The sequence below is a fragment of the Megascapheus bottae genome, chromosome 15, assembly GCF_031878675.1.
Source record: "Megascapheus bottae isolate mThoBot1 chromosome 15, mThoBot2.hap1, whole genome shotgun sequence".
Taxonomy (NCBI): domain Eukaryota; kingdom Metazoa; phylum Chordata; class Mammalia; order Rodentia; family Geomyidae; genus Megascapheus; species Megascapheus bottae.
The window spans coordinates 46,130,458-46,148,923 of record NC_143523.1 but is presented as its reverse complement, the minus strand read 5'-3'; the positions used below and the strand labels follow the sequence as shown (position 1 = coordinate 46,148,923).

Genomic DNA, 18,466 nt, shown 5'->3' with positions numbered 1-18,466 from the left:
GCTCAGGTGGTAGAACTCTAGCCTTGACAAAGTCCAAGGACAGTGCTCAGGCCCTGAGCTCAAACCCAGGACTGGGGAAAAAAAGAAAAGGAAAGGAAAGAAAGAAGGAGGGAGGGAGGAAAGGAGGGAAGGAGGGAGGGAGGGAAAGGAAGGTAGGAAGGAAGGAAGGAAGGAAGGAAGGAAGGAAGGAAGGAAGGAAGGAAGGAAGGAAGGAAGGAAGGAAGGAAAAGAAAAGATTCTTCCTTGACTAGGTATGTAAGTTTTTAAACCATTGAGCCAAGGAATGACACCTCAGGAATTAGAAATCAAGATGTTGAGCTAGTATACCCTTTAGATACAAAGTATACAAAGTATCATCTCTCTAATCCTTCCTCCAAAATAACTGATTATGAACATAGCAAGACTCAGGGAGAGGTGTGATTATATCACATTTCCTTTTTTTTTTTCTTATCTCTAGTGAGGTCTAATAAGAAAATCATGTACAGTTGTATACAGTGCTATCATATAAGAGGTAGACTGCTTTTATCTTTTTTTTTTTTTTTTTTTTTTTTTTGGTCAGTCACTGGGCTTGGACTCTGGGTCTGGGCGCTGTCCCTGAGCTCTTCAGCTCAAGGCTATCGCCCTACCCCTTGAGCCACAGCACCACTTCCGGCTTTCTGGTAATTAGTTGGAGATAAAGAGTCTCACAGATTTTAGTGCCCTCGTTGGCTTTGAACCTTGATTCTCAGATCTCAGCCTACTGAGTAGCTAGGGTTACAGGCGTGAGCCACCCTGTTGTGGTATCTCAGCAATAACTCATATGCTTTTCTCCTGGAGTTGCCATTTTGAAAGGTCAAGGATCCTCAAGCCATTAGTCATCCAGAAACCTGAGTGAAGGTCCCAGGCATAGTTACAGTGTTTAGAATGGGAGTAGAGAACACAGGATACAATGACATGCTTTCATCTAGTTCAAGCAGCAAGTGCACACTGTACCAACTCACTTTATCACCCTGCATGATGAAGCGAAAACATGCTGTTCCAACCCTGTGTTCCTTAGCTAGATGATCTTATATCCCTTACCCATAAAGTATCCCCTTCCCTGTCCCAACTCCCTTAAAATATAGCAGTGCAAAGTGACCTTATTATTAGCAAGGCCAGTGACAGTACAGGATACCACATGTGGACACCCAAAACAAAAATGATAAAAGCAAGCCAGGTGTGGTGGCTCATACCTGTAATCATAGCTACTCAGGAGGCTGAGATATGAGGATCAAGGTTCAAAGCCAGCCCAGGCACTAAAGACCCTAAAGACCAAAAGACTCTTATCTCCAATTAACCACTAGAAACTGGAAATGGTGCTGTGGCTCAAGGGGTAAAGTGGTAGCCTTAAATTGAAGAGCTCAGGGACAGCGTCCAGACCCAGAGTTCAAGCCCCACAGTAACAAAAAAAAAAAAAAAAAAAAAGATAAAAGCAGTCTACCTCTTAGATGATAGCACTGTATACAACTACACATGATTTTCTTGTCAATTAGACCTCACTAGAGCTGAGAAGAAAATTTTAAAGCACTGTCAGTCATACTGAAAACAATCAAAACTTTTTAAGGGTAACAACAAATCCTTCTTTGCTAGAACATGTACATTAAAATTATAAAAACTAGGGCTGGGAGCATAGCCTAGTTGGTAGAGTGCTTGCCTAGCATGCACAAAGCCCTGGAGTCAATTCCCTGGTACCACATACACAGAAAAAGCCAGAAGTAGTGCTGTGGCTCAAGTGGCAGAGCGCTAGCCTTGAGCAAAAAGTGTCCTAGGACAGTGCCCAGGCCCTGAGTTCAAGCCCAGGACTGGCCAAAAAAAAAAAAAATTACAGAAACTAAAGCATTTGTGCCCTCATACACTCACATTCCATATTCCTCATAAAATACATCTGTATTGATTTATTTTGTGGGAAATACTCAAGGAAAGTGTATTTTGTTACTACCTATGGGTGGAACAGAGTACTGCCTGAAGGGTGAGGGATGTAGTATACTCTCTTTTGGAAGATCACATACTTGTAGCTCACACTGTGGCTCAAGGGGTAGGGTGGGAGCCTTGAGCTGAAGAGCTCAGGGGCAGTGTCCAGGCCCAGAGTCCAGGCCTCAAGACTGACTTTTAATTCAGGGCCTCAAGCCTGCTAGATATGCTCAACAACCTGAACCACACCTGCAGCCCTGTGAGTTTAAAGTTTACTTTTTACTTCTCAATCTTGAAGGGTATCAAAAGTAAACCAAAAGTTTAATTTCTGTGAAGCTATTTAGAACTCTTGGACAAATTAATAAAATGGCTCAGTTCATTTTTGAGAAGACAAAACTTCACTAATCATTTTCCTTTCAGTATATCAGTGCAGAACGGTAGCACTCAACCAACGAAGTTAAATGTGGTGAGTCCAAAGGTGATCTATTTAAAGTTTGAGTACTTTCTCTAGGTCAAAAACGCAGCGAGACAGCTGGCAGATGTAAATGATTATCCCAGAGAAATTTGGTCGTCCATGATAAAGGTCAAAAAATCTCTTATAATAGCAATGGGAAGGATCACAAAGCAATTTAAAAACTGAAACATTAGAAACACACATTAGCCCTCAACAATCAAAGGACACTAAATGATACAATTAAAACATTAATTCTTAACTTTAAAAAAAAATAATTCTTGTCACTTTCACCCACAAGTGTCTTTAAAAATACAAATTACATCACAAATTAGTTTGAGTGCCAGTGATCTAAAACGTGACACTATCACTTCAGGCTAAAGAGATCTAAATTAAGCATAAGCATACTAATTTCCTTAAAATTCTTCCTTGTACCTGAATACAAATTGTGTTATAAACCTTTCAAGCAACTATCATAATTATGCTTAACTAATTAGTTTAAGGGTTACAGAGCAAGGCAATTAATTCTCTAAGAAACATGATTAATGGCAAGCATATGGCAATAGAACACCCTTTTACATAGTATTTTTGGAACATTCTTTCATTCGATAGGCCTAGGCATTACAAGAAGTTTCCAAAATAATCCAGGCTGGGGAATCAATCTTAGTTTTGATGATTCAGAGCAGCACTAAGGCACAACGTGACAACAATTCACAGTTCTAAGTGCAACTGTCATTTGCCTGCCAACGGCAATGTGCGCTTTTTAAGGAGTTCATATCACAAGACCACCACAGAAGTGACACCTTTTGATGCAGTTAGATATTGAACACTCCTGGATCTGATCCAAGAACTGCCTTCCTCATTCATTTCTGCTCCATTACAGAAATCACAATGCAATTCCACTGAATACTGCCAAAGCAAATAAAATGCAATGCCATAAACATTTCTCACCGATAAGGAAAAATCTGAAGCAAATTCACGCTAACAGAAAATGAATCTAGGCAGCATGATATGTATCTTATTCTCCCTCTTTACATGACGAGCACCTATTTATTCATTCTCCACTTGCCTACTGAATACCCTAAAAAACCACTATCGCACTGACAAAGCTGCTCTGCTGCTAAATTCCTCTTTTTTTTTTTTGCCAGTCCTGGGCTTGAGCACCACTTCCGGCTTTTTTTTTCTATGTATGTGGTACCAAGGAATCGAACCCAGGTCTTCATGCATGCAAGACAAGCACTTTAAACACTAGGCCAAACTCCCGGCCCGCTAAATTCCTCTTGAAGGCTATCATTGCTTTCATCACTTGACCCAAGAGCTTAGTTATTCCACCAAGACTGCACCCCTCGCATGACAGCTCACCAATTCCCAACTACAGTTGGAACTCTCTTTCTCTGCCTTTCTTTTATGAAGTGAACTTGTATTGCAGCCCTCTAACCTGAAACTTGTTCAAATAGTTTACAATATCTCTAGTAGTTTCTACTTTTGTTTCTCCATGTTACACAGGAAAAGCAAACTTACACATATAACATACCTCAACTTACTTCTATGTGTGTACCTGGTACTATACACAATTCCCAAACACAGTAACTATAACCTCACCAATTTCTCTCACCAAAGTAAACATAATAAAAGCCTAAAGAGGATATTGTACTTTAATGAGTTGTTTAGTGAGAAGCAAAAACAAGAAGGATAGATATGCCTGAATAGTCTCAATTTTTTTTACCCTGCCTACTCCCACATACTAGTCAGTTTCTTTTCTTTTTTTTAATATGAAATACACTTCAGCACTTTATTAATAAAAACTATTAATGACTTATAATACATCTCACAAGTAATCATTCATTATACACTACAATATCCTAGACAACACTGAGCATGCTAAACAGAAGTCAATAATCAACTAATGACTATGTCTAGATTAACAGCCAAAAAATTACATGTAAATATGAATTACTACTACAACTGGCTAATGACAATGGATAACTGATAATGATACAAAATATTAATGTGAGGCACACAGCAGACCCTCCTGCTGACTGCCTGTAAAGGAATAGATGACTTTTAGTGGGGTGAGTCTAACCAAGAATTTAATAGTACAGCATGGCTGTAGCAATTTCTGAAGTTTATGAGTATCAGGGCAGTTTCCATGGCAATCATCGTGCAATTGTATGCCTCTTACATAACAGTGTGCCTTCTAACTGCAATCTTGGGCACACTTAGTAAAAAGCAGTTAACTTTTCCTCCACCAGTGAAAAAGTGCTCCTGCGGCAAAGCAAATCTCATTCAAAATTCAAGTGGTTCTTCTTTACCATCCCCTCTGCGCCTCAAATACAGGTTAAATAGTCGTCCTCTAAACTGCCTGGAGATTTTTCAATTTTGCATTTTCAGGTTAAGGATGCTCTATCTATACATCACTTCTCATATTAAATCCACTTTCCCAATATACCTTTAACTACAGTCACAAATAGTCCATGATCCTAAAAATATCATATCCTCCCAGGGAAACTGTTAAATATGTACATATATATCACATACTCAGGTACAAATCTACCCACAGGCCAACAATCACGGTTTTCTTTAGCCTTGCCATTCCAACATTTTTAAGAGACTGATCCACCAATAAATTTCTAAAACATATTTTCTTGTTTAGTGCTGCCTAAGCAGTTACTATTTAGAAATCCTGTAAAAGTTAAGACTAGAGAGGAAGCTTAGATCAGTCATGCCCTGGAAACTTCTAAACATCAACCAAACAGCCCAAAAGAATGTCCTACTCAACAATTCCAAGGATATCATTAATTGCTTCCATCTGTTTCCCTTTCTGTCCCCTCCCCCTCCAAGACAAGGCATCTACTATTTTCTGCTTCAGTTACATTGTAAAGAAAAGTCAGGACACATAAAGAACCATCCAGCTTCACATTGTAGAATTATTTATTCATCTCCAATTTGGTTGACAACCATAATCACAAAGCTGTTTATAGAGAGGCTAAAGTAACGTTTCAGATGTGGCTAATTAGGTTACATCGTTTTAAAATAAACTGCTTGGTAAATTTTTCAGATGGTCCTAACACATTGTTCCTCCTCAAATCCCCATGGAGACCAAGATTTTTGCCCATGGTAGAAAAAGGTTCAAGCCTTTGAATGGTTTCATCCATGGTGACCCTTACATAAATCAACTGTCACTGAAAATGACACAGTGGTGATTTTCTCATTATATCTGTCATTCCTTCCATATTTATTGGTTAGAATTCTCCTAGGGCTTATTCAGCTACTCTGAAATAAAGTTTATATAATAGCAAAGGCCATCTAATTTCTTCCTCTTAAATGACTAACTTGACTAACTTGTGCCCTAGTAACCAACTTTAGCTTGTAAAGTATTACAATTTGGACATACAAGAGGGCCTGTGAGAACATGTAGTATATTTCAATGATGTATCTGTGGAAATGGGCAGAAATGAGGTTCCTATGGGAGTTTGGCCTAGTGGTAGAGTGCTTGCCTAGCATGCAGGAAGATCTGGGTTCGATTCCTTGGTACCACATATAGAGAACAAGCTGGAAGTGTTGCTGTGACTCAAGTAGTAGAGCTTTATCCTTGAGAAAGCCCAAGGGCAGTGCTCAGACCCTGAGTTCAAGCCCCAGGACTGGCAGAAAAAAAAAAAAAAAAGAAATGAGGTTTCTGACAAAAATCTATTTCTCTCTCAAATGATGCCCGTACATTAAGCTGTAAGGGTTGAAATAAAAATTTGGAAAGGTTATAAAGCCCAACTGCCTCCCTGATACTGAAAATCCCTGCTGTCTCATGCTCTGCACGTTCCAGGTTAAGGATAACTTGGTATAAGCTTGAGCTGAGCTTGTATTTGTTCATTTACTTTTTGTTTTTTGAAACAGGGTCTCCTCATGTTTCCCAGGCTGGTCTTGAATTTCTGGGCTCAAGAGATTCTCCTGCATGAGCTTCCCAAACAGCTGAGAATATAACCCCACTGCACCTGGCCTAGAGATGGGTTTTTAACTTAAGATTTAATGTAAAGCCTGTTGTGGTGGTTCATACCTGTAATCCTAGCTACTCAGGAGGTTGAGATCTGAAATCATGGTTCAAAGCCAACCCAGGCACTAAAAGTCCAGGGGACTCTTATGTAAGTACAAAATAACAAAAGCAAAAGGGTTTGAGGCCATGGCTCAAGATGTTTATCTAGCAAACACAAGGCCAAACCCCAGTACTGCCAATAAATAAATTAAAATTGAAATTAAGGAAAAATTCATATAAGACTTAGACATCTAAGATCCTTTTTAGGATTTATAGTGTACAATTTATATGTATACAGTGATTATTTTTCTCCTTTTTACTTTATGTAGGTTAGACCAGAAGGTCACCACAAGCCACACTGATGCAAATGTTTTAGTACATGTGTGTGCGCAAGCGCATCTCTAAAGATTATTCATAAGAGTGAAACAGTCTGCTTCCTACTTTATTAACACAAAGCTGTGTTCCAAAGTGGGTGTATCAGTTTACATTCCCAGCAGTAGTATGGTTCCAGTTAATTGTTTCACATCCTTATAAATTACCAATTTCATCACACTTCTTAGAATATGAGTTTGTAATAATCTGTAGTTCCCTGAGAACTAATGAGAAGTACACTGTTTTTGTGTGTTTGTTGTGTGGCCATTGGATTTCCTGTCTTTTGAAGTGCCTATTCAAGTCCTTGTTTGTTTGTTTGTTTGTTTGTTTTAAAAAGTCTTACCTCATTCTTACTGGCTTCCATAAAATCAACATAGTAAGAAAACTGTTGAAAGAAAATTGACCATTTCAACTGTAAACTTAAGCTTTATATTAAAGAAAAAAATAGAAGCTGTAATAAAATCAGTTATTTTTTCTTTCTATCACAAGGATTATTCTGTTTAACAATAGAATATTTTAATTACTCACTTAATAAATGCCGGTGGCATATCCCTCTTCAAAATCTGATCCTCAGTGGTTTGAACAGTCTCTTTTCCAACCTATAAGATGAAAATATTCAAAATTCAAATGTAAATTCTCAGACTTTTAAAAAAACTCTTAAGCATATTACAAACATACCTTTAAAAAAATCTATCATTGAGGTTTCTAGATTCAAAAGAAAATTTTGGATTTTAAAAAAATTATTAAGACTGACCCTATAACATGCACACTCTTAGATAACAATATAGACTACAAATATAATGTTATGTTATCCTCTCCTAGAGTAACTTGAAGGCATCACTGAGAACAGGGAGAGACAGCAAGTCTTAGTGGTGTGTGCCTATAATTCCAGCACTCACTCAGAAGGCTGAGGCAGCAGGATGAAAAATTCGAGGCTACCTTGGACTGCATTGAGAGACTGTCTCAAAATAAAAAAGAAAGAAAGGGGTGGGGGAAAGAAGAAAAGAGAAGAAAAGAAGCGGGGAGGAGAAAGTAATTGAGAATATATATATAAACATAATTTTTGTATTTAAAAACTACTATATCTCTAGGGCTGGTAATGTGGCTTAGTGGTAAAGTGCTTGAAGCCCTGGGTTCAATTCCTCAGTACCACATAAACAGAAAAGGCCAGAAGTGGTGCGGTGGCTCAAGTGGTAGAGCACTAGCCTTGAGCAAAAGAAGCTCTGGGACAGTGCCCTGAGTTCAAGCCCCAGGACTGGCAAAAAAAAAAAAAGAAAGAAAGAAAGAAAAAAAAAGAAACTGCTATATCTCTAAAATGCTACATGAGCACAGGAATCAAGTTAGGTATGCTAAAATATCTATATGGATAGTACCCATTATTGTACCTGAGAAAAATGTTCAAATTAATTACAACTGACACTAGAAACTAAACATGAAAATCTGCTACTTCACTAGTAACCCAGGAAATGGAAATTAAAGTCATCCCATGTGACTGAACAACTTAAGAAGATATATAATACAAAATACAACTGCAGGTGGCAGTGTAAACTGGTACATGTTCTTTGGAAAATCATCTGCTAGTATTTATGAGGAAATAGAAAATCTCATAATTAGACAATCTACTTTAGAGAATACATCCCATAAGTAATAATGCCAAATGTGGTCCTAACAATATTCATAAAAATATTCACTGTAATATTAGTGGTGAAAACATTTTTGAAAAAACCTTATCTAACAAAGAGAAACAAAGAAAAATTAAGAGATAGCTTTAGATTGAGTACTACTGGGGCCATTAAACATTAGTTGTGATTTGGGGAAATGTTTAAGACATTCTATTTCAAAGAAGGAACATAAATATCAAATAGCTATCATTACAACTAACAAAAAAATTCAGCTGGGCGAAGTGGCTTACGCCTGTAATCTTAACTACTCAAGAGGCTGAGATCTGAGGATCAAGGTTTTGACTAGTCAAAATTATATTATAACTATCATTTGTGGCACCACAAAAAAATGTTAGAAATTATCAAAGTACTAAACATTGCACTGACCAGATTTTATACATCCTCAGGTTCAACAAAATTATTCCTATGCAAGAGCTGGATGTTTAATTTCTTCTGTGATATTGTGATTATATAAAATACTGCACAAGAAGTAAGATTTAATCCAGTGTATACATCAAGTTACAAAGGAATGCTGAATCATAAAGTTAAACCACGTATTATTATAGAACTCTGAGAAATTTTTTAAACTCAGATTAGAAAACCTCACAATCTTACTTTGCCATTTAACTTTTGATGTGTGTTTAAAGAGGGGAACAAAAGGGAAAAAAAATCCCAAAATGCACAGTAAATCTGCTAAAGAAAATGACACAATAAACCATTCAGGAAATACAAGTCATGCATAAATTAGTGAATACAACTTTTTTTTTTCCTCTCAAGTTAATAGCTCAGAAGAAGCAACATGCATACTACTGTGTAAAGCCAGTGCTTTGCTAGACAATAGATGGTCTGTGTCATAATAGAAGCCTTTCACATCAGCAGCTGGTTCTCTCGAGTTTCTCAGATAAAACATGACAGAATATTTCCAGATGTATTGTTCACTGTATTTTCCAGCTAAAAGCCTTTCCATTCAAGAGGCTGCAAGCCATGATTTCATGATGCCAGAGATGAAGTTCAGCGTCCAAGTCACTGGTTCTTATTAAGTAATGGGATGGGAGAAGAACAACGGCATTTCAGACACATGGATTCCTTTCCTGTGTGTATGGGGGACATGGACCAAGACAATAAGAATATGGGGAGGGGTCCTCCCAAATCTCTTTACAGAGTAGTTGGCTATTCAGGGTTATTTAACATGTACTGAGCACCACTACATGTAACAGGAACCAAAATAACAGTGTAATTCCAGGTGACTGGGTGATGTTATGAAAAGGATGGAGTAGAAGCAGTGTCTACTTTAGAAAGAGTTGGACAGAACAGTCCTTCCTAAAGAAGGGATAACAGAGTTGATTATGAGGCTAAGGAAAGGCTAAGGAAGAGCAATGTAGAGAAAGAAATAAGAAAAAAAAAAAGCCCACTACAAGAGAGAGAGAAGGTGTGCTTAAGAGAGGCTAAAAGCTCATGGAGAGCAGGAAACCAGTGTGGTGGTGCAAAGTCAGGAAAGAAGACAAGATACACTTTCAGGTCAGGCTGGGGTATTTGAAGAATCCTTTATAAATACAATAGGAAGCAAGAGTCCTAAACAAAAGACTGATATGATATGATTTTTCTTTTTGCCTTTTATGTGTATTATGTGCAGAAGTTAGGGGAAAACCAGTGAAGTGCCATCTGCAATCATGGAAGAAGTTGGGAAAGATGTGCAAATAGAAGCCAAACAGTGGTGGCCCACACACGTAATCCTATCTACTCAGAGGGCTGAAATTTGAAGACCACCATTCGAAAATAAATCAAAGAGATTCATCTCTAATTAGGTAGCAAAAAGCCAGAGGAAGATATAGTTCAATGGTAGAGCAACAACAACATTAGGCAAAAGGGCCAAATGTGAGAGAAGCCCTGAGTTCAAACCCCAGTACCAATACACACACACACACACACACACACATCAAAATGGAAGAGTGGAATTATGATATATTAGTGGGAATAACTTCAAAGATTAATGGCAAAGTTACCATTAACTATAACCCCAACTACTCAGTAGGCTAAAATCTGAGGATCTCAGTTCAAAACTAGCCCTAGGAGACAAATCTAGAAGACTCTTATCTCCAATTAACCAGCAGAAAGCCAAAAGTGGAGATGTAGCTCAAGTGGTACAATGCCCATCATGAGCAAAAATAAAGGAAGCACTCATCACTATACCAGGCAAAACCATTAAGACAGTTTCGTAACTAGCAAGTATGGTATCCAGAGCAGAGAGATTTTTTTCAAAGAATTGTATTTGATTATTTTGTGCCTATTTCACAGTGTTTGAGTTGATAAAGAAAAATGGATAAAGTATAATTGAGACACTAAATTGGATATTGTTATTCTATACTGTATTCATACAGTGATTCTGGTTCTCAATATACAGCCTAGAAATAGGGAGGGGAGGTACACTGAACAGCCTAGTCTTGCAAATTCAACAAGTGAGCTATGTAGAATGAATACCATTGTTACTTGAGAATCCTATTTTGGCAGTGCCGTCCAACAGAACTTTCTGTTAGGATGGAAGTGTTTTAATATGAGCTGCCTAATACAGTGGCCATTAGCACAGGTAACTACTGAGCACTTGACATTGGAACTGGTACCAATTAGGAATTGAAGTTTTATTTTTGCTTAATTTTAGTTGATATTAGACAAATGATGTCCATGGGATCTCGCTGGAATCTCTACTGTCTTGTTTCCAGAATCTTCTGTCTTCTAAATCATTCTGCAATTACTGTATCAACCTTTTTTTAAAATGTCTTTGCACAAGATAGTCTCTTCAGGAAAGAAAGGAACTAGTCCTAAAACAATAAATAAATGGTATTTATCAATAAATAGATGCAGAAGAAAATGTCCAACAGGCCAATCAGAAAGAAGAGCAGAGAAGGGCTCAGAAGGCATTATTTGAGGACACAGTTTACTGGACAAAATAGACTAGAGTGGCTTCGGCAAAGGAAATGAGCTAGAAAAGAAAGCTCACCTTAGGAAGGTTACAGGCCTAGGAAGGGCTTTGCATCCTCTGTGGAGGCAGAGACAATTATGTTACCTTGATCTGCCCATTGAAGCTCTAGATCTTGCCAATTCAGTATTGTATCACTGAATTAGCACATCCAGAACTTTCAGGAGCCAGTTTCTAAAGATACACAGGTCTAGAAAGACACCTCCTGATTTACCAGTTAGTAAAGCCTATCAAGAAAAACCAAAGACACAGCTTCACAGTTTTGAAGCCACCACCTTCATACAGGAACTCTTGTTTCTTCCTCTCTCTCTCTCCTTATACCATTAAAACAGACACAGTTTCTATAGCACCCATGTTTTCTGAGTAAAAAACCAGAAGACCAATTATGAACGGGATGAATCACAAAATGCTCAGTGTTAACTAGCAGTTAATCTTCATGGTATGTGGAAAGATATTAGTCCTAAAAGTCAGCTTACTATGATTAAGTATATGATTCCCAACAGAGGTTAGTTACAACTTTGAGAACAAACAGGTCAAGTAATAGACTGTTCTTTTTTTTTCTTTTTTCTTTTTTTTTTTTGCATGGGAGAATAGAACTGGAATTTGAACACAGGGCCTCATGCTACTTTAGGGTTGCCTTTTTGGCTCACACTCTTGCTCCATCCCTCCAGCCCAACTTTTTGCTGGTTATTTTACAGGGAGTCTAACAGACTCTTCTGTTCAGGCTAACTTCAATCCCCTGGATCTCCTGAGTAGCTAGACTGAGTGATATGAACTACCAGCAGTAAAAATCTTCATTAATCTCTCAAACCTGTGGGTATTCAAAAACACTTGGTTGGGCCTGGGACCTGTGGCTTAGTGGTAGTGTGCTTGCTTAGCATGCATGAAGCCCTGGGTTCAACCCCTCAGTATTACATAAACAGAAAAGGCCAGAAGGGTCACTGTGGCTCAAGAGTGCTAGGCTTGAGCACAGAGAGGCTCAGGGACAGAGTCCAGGACTGGGCATCTTGTTCTCTTGTCCAGTAGCTAATAAATGCATATGTGACCTCATATAAGTCATTTAGTTATTCAAGTATTCTCTTTATTTATTGTAAGTTAGCTAAACTCCCTTTAAGGTCATAATAAATATACCTTTAAATTTATCTATCTCAAATTCTGTTCATTGATTGTTTTTTGTTTGTTTTTTTTTTAATAGTGTTGAGGTTTGAACTGAGGGCCTTGTGCTTGCTAGAAAGATGCTCTACCACCTGATCCATGTCCCGAGTCCCTTTTGGAGTTGGTTATTAAGATAAAAAGGGGTTGGAGGCATGGCTCAAATAGCAGAATGCCTTCACAGAGCTAGACGCTATAATCCTAGCTACTCAAGAGGCTGAAATTTAGAGTCACCATTCAAGCCAATCCTGGGCAGAAAATATTCACTAGACTTCTCCAAAATGACCAGCAAAAGAACAGGGCTGGGGGCACCAGCACAAGCAAGAGACCCTGAGTTCAAACCTCAGTATTGAAAATTAAAAACAAATTTTAAAACATACAAAATTTATAGTCAAAGATCTGAGCAGGTTGTCCAAGGCACTATCTATAAAAATGACTGATGTTGGAGACAGAATTCTTGCCTAGCATGGGTTAGGCCCTGGGGAAGTTGATTCCAGCATAGGGAGAAAAAAAAAATCCCTGTAAGGAAAATGTAACTTTAGACTGAAAAAAGGGAGTGTAATGTAGGAAAAGAATCTGATCAAGGTATATTATATACATATACATATATACATATACAAGGCAAAATGAAATCCCCTTGTAAAACTGATGCTATTAAAAATGTTTTTAGGCCGGGAGTTTGGCCTAGTGGTTAAAGTGTTTGCCTAGCATGCATGAAGACCCGGGTTCGATTCCTCGGTACCACATACATAGAAAAAAGTCGGAAGTGGTGCTGAGGCTCAAGTGGTAGAGCTCTAGCCTTGAGAAAGTCCAAGGACAGTGCTCAGGCCCTGAGCTCAAGCCCAGGACTGGAAAATAAAATAAAATAAAATAAATAAATAAATAAATAAAAAGAAAATGAAAATGAAAAAAGGGCCGGGAGTTTGGCCTAGTGGTAGAGTGCTTGCCTAGCATGCAGGAAGACCCGGGTTCAATTCCTTGGTACCACATACATAGAAAAAAAGCCGGAAGTGGTGCTGAGGCTCAAGTGGCAGAGCTCTAGCCTTGAGAAAGTCCAAGGACAGTGCTCAGGCCCTGAGTTCAAGCCCATGACTGGCAAAAAAAAAAAAAAAAGAAAGAAAATGAAAAAAATGTCCCTATAATAAATAAATATGTTATCGCTTCCAAATTTGTTTCATCACTGAGAGGAAATTCAGATTTGCTACTTCTATTCATTGCTAAAACTGTTTCTCTTTGTTTTCTTCTTCAGTGAACAGACTTTAGCTTTGAGGTTAGACTCCTTCACTCTCATATACAGGCACTTTGTGCCAACCTCGTTTCCAGTAGGTGGTGAGAGAATGAGATAAGCAGTAACTCCCTCACACAGATAAACAAAGAATGGTAGTTAATGAGAAAAATATCTAGGGGGAGGCATTTTCAAGAAACTTGGCAGGCAGTCCTGTTTCTTTTGAAGGACTCTTACTTCATTCAGCAGTTAAATTTAAATATCTTTTGTTCAAAATGACACTTTAGTTCAAAATTCTACGGTCGGAGAGCTTTTTGTCTTCTGTTATTATTACTCCTTTCATCAAAAGCTACTCGATTTGGTTTAAAACTACAGAGATTTCATTTCTTCACAGCTAAAAAAAATAAATCACTACCTAGTTCAAAAATACCTTGATAGGGCCAGGAGCATGGCCCAAGCACTCCCTAGGGAGTGCCTGCCTAGCATTCATGAAGACCCAGGTTCGATTCCTCAGTACCACAATACATAGAAAAAAAGTCAAAAGTGGTGCTGAGGCTCAAATGGTAGAGCTCTAGTTTTGAGAAAGTCCAGTGCTCAAGCCCTGAATTCAAGCCCCATAAGTGGCCAAAAAAAAAAAAAAATGTTGATGTTTCCCTTTAAAATGTTAATGTAGATATCTCCTTTTAGCTAAACTAAATGTTAGAAAATACATGTGTGCACACACACACACACACACACACAAAAAAAAAAAAAAAACACAGAGGGAGGACTTGTGTTACAATTTGCACAGTACAAGTAGTAACTATAGGGCTTTACAGGAAAAGGTTGGGGAGCTGGGTGCCTGTGGCTTACACCTGTAATCCTAGCTACTATGAAGGCTGAGATTTGAAGATCATGGTTTGATGCCAGCTCGGGCAGAAAAGGGCCCACTCATACACCAGAAGTGGCATTGTGGCTCAAAGTGGTAGTGTGCCAGCCTTGAGCACAAAGAGGCTCAGTGATAGTTCCCAGGCCCTGAGTTCACCACAACCGAAAAAAAGAAGCTGGACATGGTGGCTCATGCCTGTAATCCTAGCAACTCAGGAGGCTGAGATCTCAAGATCAAGATTCAAAGCCAGCCCAGGCACAAAACAACCTGAGACTCTTACCTCCAATTAACTGCTAGAAAACAGGAAGTGGGGCCTGGCTCAAGGGTAGGGAGGGCAGCTTGAGCTGAAGAGCTCAGGGACAATGCCTACGTCTAGGCCGAGTTTAAGCCCCGAGACTCACAAAAAAAAAAAAAGGAAAAAAGAAGAAAAGGTAGGAGTAGAACATGTCTATAATGTTAGCATAGCCCCTAGGAGGCTGAGGTCAAGAACTTAAGGTCAAACTAGGATACATAGCAAGACCCTGAGTCAAAAAAAAAAAAAAAAGAAGACAGGGAAAGGTTCCTCTTGTATTTATACGAAAGGACACATGTGATGAAAATGTAAGTTTCCTCAGTATCACAATCTACATAATCAATTAGCTGTGACCAAATGGTTGTTACCAGACATGGGAATGTGCACCCTTGACTAGTTACTTTGGCTCAAACCAGTGTCCTATGCTATAAATGTTAGGCAGACCAATCTATTATCTGAACAGCTGTTCTGATATGCAGTTATGTCCCATGCCAGGCCAAGGTCATTCGGGATAATAATAATGACAGGTGTGACTTATCATCAACATGTTTTCTATCAATAGGATGAATTTGAAACCCATTCTGATATCCTTTCGTTGTCACTGACAGCTAGCCAGTCTGGTGTTTAAAAGACCTGACATCAAAAAACTGGGATTTTCTAATAACTCAGTCATTCATTGAATCAACACTTAGTAATTCCTGTCTGGTAGGCAGGGAAGGGGATACAGAAGTGGGAATGGCCTTGTCCTACCCAGAGAAAACAAAAGATTGTAATGGACACTCCCACAGAGTTGCAGCTAAGTATAAGCTCTTTATCAGTAAAGTAGAGATAAAGACACCAGGAAGGCTGAATAGGAAATCTCTGGAAATAGTGGGACTAAGGTAAAAAAGAAAGCTTTTGGCCAGTTGCCAGAAGCTCATGACCTCATAGGAGGCTGAGATCTTCGGATCAAGATTTGAAACCAGCTGGGGCAGAAATGTCCTCCAATTAATTACTCAAAAACTGGAACTGCAGCTCAAAGTGACAGAGTGGTAGCCTTAAGCTGAAGAGCTCAGGGACAGCACCCAGATCCTGAATTCAAAGCCCACAACAGACACACACACACACACACACACACACACACACACACACCCCAAAAAAGGCTTTCTACTAGTAGGATGGAAATGTGACAGTATGGCCAGTTTAGAGAACATTATATATGACCACATATATGACCTTTGTCAGAGAGGAGGTGTGGAAAGCTGGAAAAGGAGTCACATCATGAAGAGCCTTAGAAAATATGATGGGCTTAAATACTACTGGTTAAGCAAGGAAAATTAATGACTCTAAGCAAAACACATCTTTAGGTTTTTATTTCAGACAACTTCAGCTGCAAAAATGTAACAGAAGAGGGCCGGGAGTTTTGCCTAGTGGTAGAGTGCTTCCCTAGCATGCACAAAGACCCGGGTTCGATTTCTTGGTACCACATACTTAGAAAAAGCCAGAAGTGGTGCTGAGGCTCAAGTGGTAGAGCTCTAGCCTTGAGAAAAATCCAAGGACAGTGCTCAGGCCCTGAGCTCAAGCCCAGGACTGGCAAAAAAAAAAAAAAAAAAAAATTTAACAGAAGAAAAAAATAAGAAGGCAAATTCATCTAGGAGTTCATTCAACCAACAATGGAGTTGAGAGGTTTGGTGAAAGATAAATCAAAGACATTCAACCAACAATGGAGTTGAGAGGTTTGGTGAAAGATAAATCAAAGATAAACTGTTAGAATGTAGACAGAGGTAAGACAGCAAGGTAAGAGCTGCAGGCATGCATCATACATACACATACATGATACTCCTTCCCTGGGGGGATGGAAAGGGTATTTACTATAGGGTAACTATCTAGCTCAAGGGAGAAGAAAGACAGATTTGGAAGGGGAGCGATTGCACTGGAGGACTCAAATGGAGATGTCCATTAAGCAAATGAGTTGGTGCTTCCTCCGTTCATTTACCTCCACTAGAGAGATGGGTTTGGAAGTAAAAACCAAGTGGTCAATAAGTTAATTCAAAACCAAGCGACACTAACAGATAAGTAACTACTTAGAGAACATACTGGTGACAGAAGCATCTGAGATAGAGGCAGGGAAAAGGGAGAAGGATGTTTTAAAATAGAAAGGAATGGAGTTTCAAGAACAGTCAATAGTGCCATTTGCCAGCGAAAGGTTAATGGTTTCTAGTACATTCACAGTTATGCAATTGTCAATGTTTGAATATTTTCATCACCTCAAAAATAACCCCAGTAACCATTAGCAGTCAAGCCTCCCAAACCAGCCTTAAGTAACTATTAATCAACTTTCTGTATAGACAGAGTTGTCTGTTCTGAATATCTGATTTGAGAATAACAATTTGTGCTGCTTTCTTTCATGTTGTAGCAACTACCAGTACTTCATTTCTTTTTGTTACTGAATAAATATTCTATTACACAGTTACACACCACACTATCTATTCACTAGCTGTTAAACAACTGAATTTTTTGCACTTTTTGGTCACTATGAATATGCTCACATGGATATTAGTATCAATATTTTTGTAAAAACTAGGTCTTCATTTCTCATGGTTGGATACTTAGGTGCTGAATGGATGGCTTATATATATGGTGCAATGGTTTGGTTTGGATGTGGTTTGTCCCCCAAAGTTTCATGTTTTGGAAACACAGACCAGCAATAGGAGATGGCATGGAATAGTGTGTGTGTGTGTGTGTGTGTGTGTGTGTGTGTGTGTGTGTGTGTGTGATAGAAAATGAACACATGCTAAGCAGGTGGCTTGCCACAGAGCTATGTACACACTGCAATTCCTAATGGAGTGGAATCGTTAAGAAGCAGGACCTAGTGAAAGTGAAAAGTCCTTAGAGCACTGGGGACAGTGACCTTTGAAGACAATGTAAGTCATCTAGAATAAGCTCTTTCTAGACTGAAACTGAGTGTGGTAGTGAATGCCTGTATTCCCCAGCACTGGAGATTAGGGAGAAAGGGTTTCAAGGCCAGCCTAGGCTACAGAACAAGTTTTGGATCAGTCTCATTTATAACTATAACTATGTAGTAAGACCTTGTCTCCAAAAATGGATGAATGAATGCCCAGGCTTCAGCCACGTCTTTCTCTTCCTGCATAGAAATATGATATTTTGTTCCTACTGTTTGGCCACAATGTCCTCAGTAGGGGCAAAAAAAAAAAAAGCACATAGATAGGCTTAAAGAAAGGAGGTACTATATCAAAAACTGGTCTTGAAGCAAGGACTCAGAAGAGGTATGGATAGAGACAGCAAAGCAGGCACTGAAACTGTTCTGTACCAGAGGAAAGTCCTTCTACTCCAGAGACAAGACACAATGGAGAAAAGAACAGAAACAGAAACAGAACTATAACTAGGGTAATGAGCTGTATTTTCTTAGGAATTTACAAGACACATTAGCTTACTTAAAGTACAAGGCAACCTTGAGACAAGAAATCTCCTTCATTTTAATTTGCTTTTTCCAAATTAAGTTGACCAAGAATTCTTCA

The 18,466-nt window shown here is 38.7% G+C and overlaps 1 protein-coding gene across 2 annotated transcripts in view; it reads right to left on the bottom strand.

Moving 5' to 3' along the window:
• The window catches only part of Vcl (vinculin), a 91,145-nt gene that overhangs the window by 49,368 nt on the left and 23,311 nt on the right, over positions 1–18,466 (bottom strand). For both annotated transcript variants that reach the window (XM_090346601.1, XM_090346602.1), the window contains exon 2: positions 7,305–7,375. In XM_090346601.1, coding sequence (XP_090202727.1) covers positions 7,305–7,375 — 71 coding nt within the window. The remainder of the gene's footprint in view (positions 1–7,304; positions 7,376–18,466) is intronic.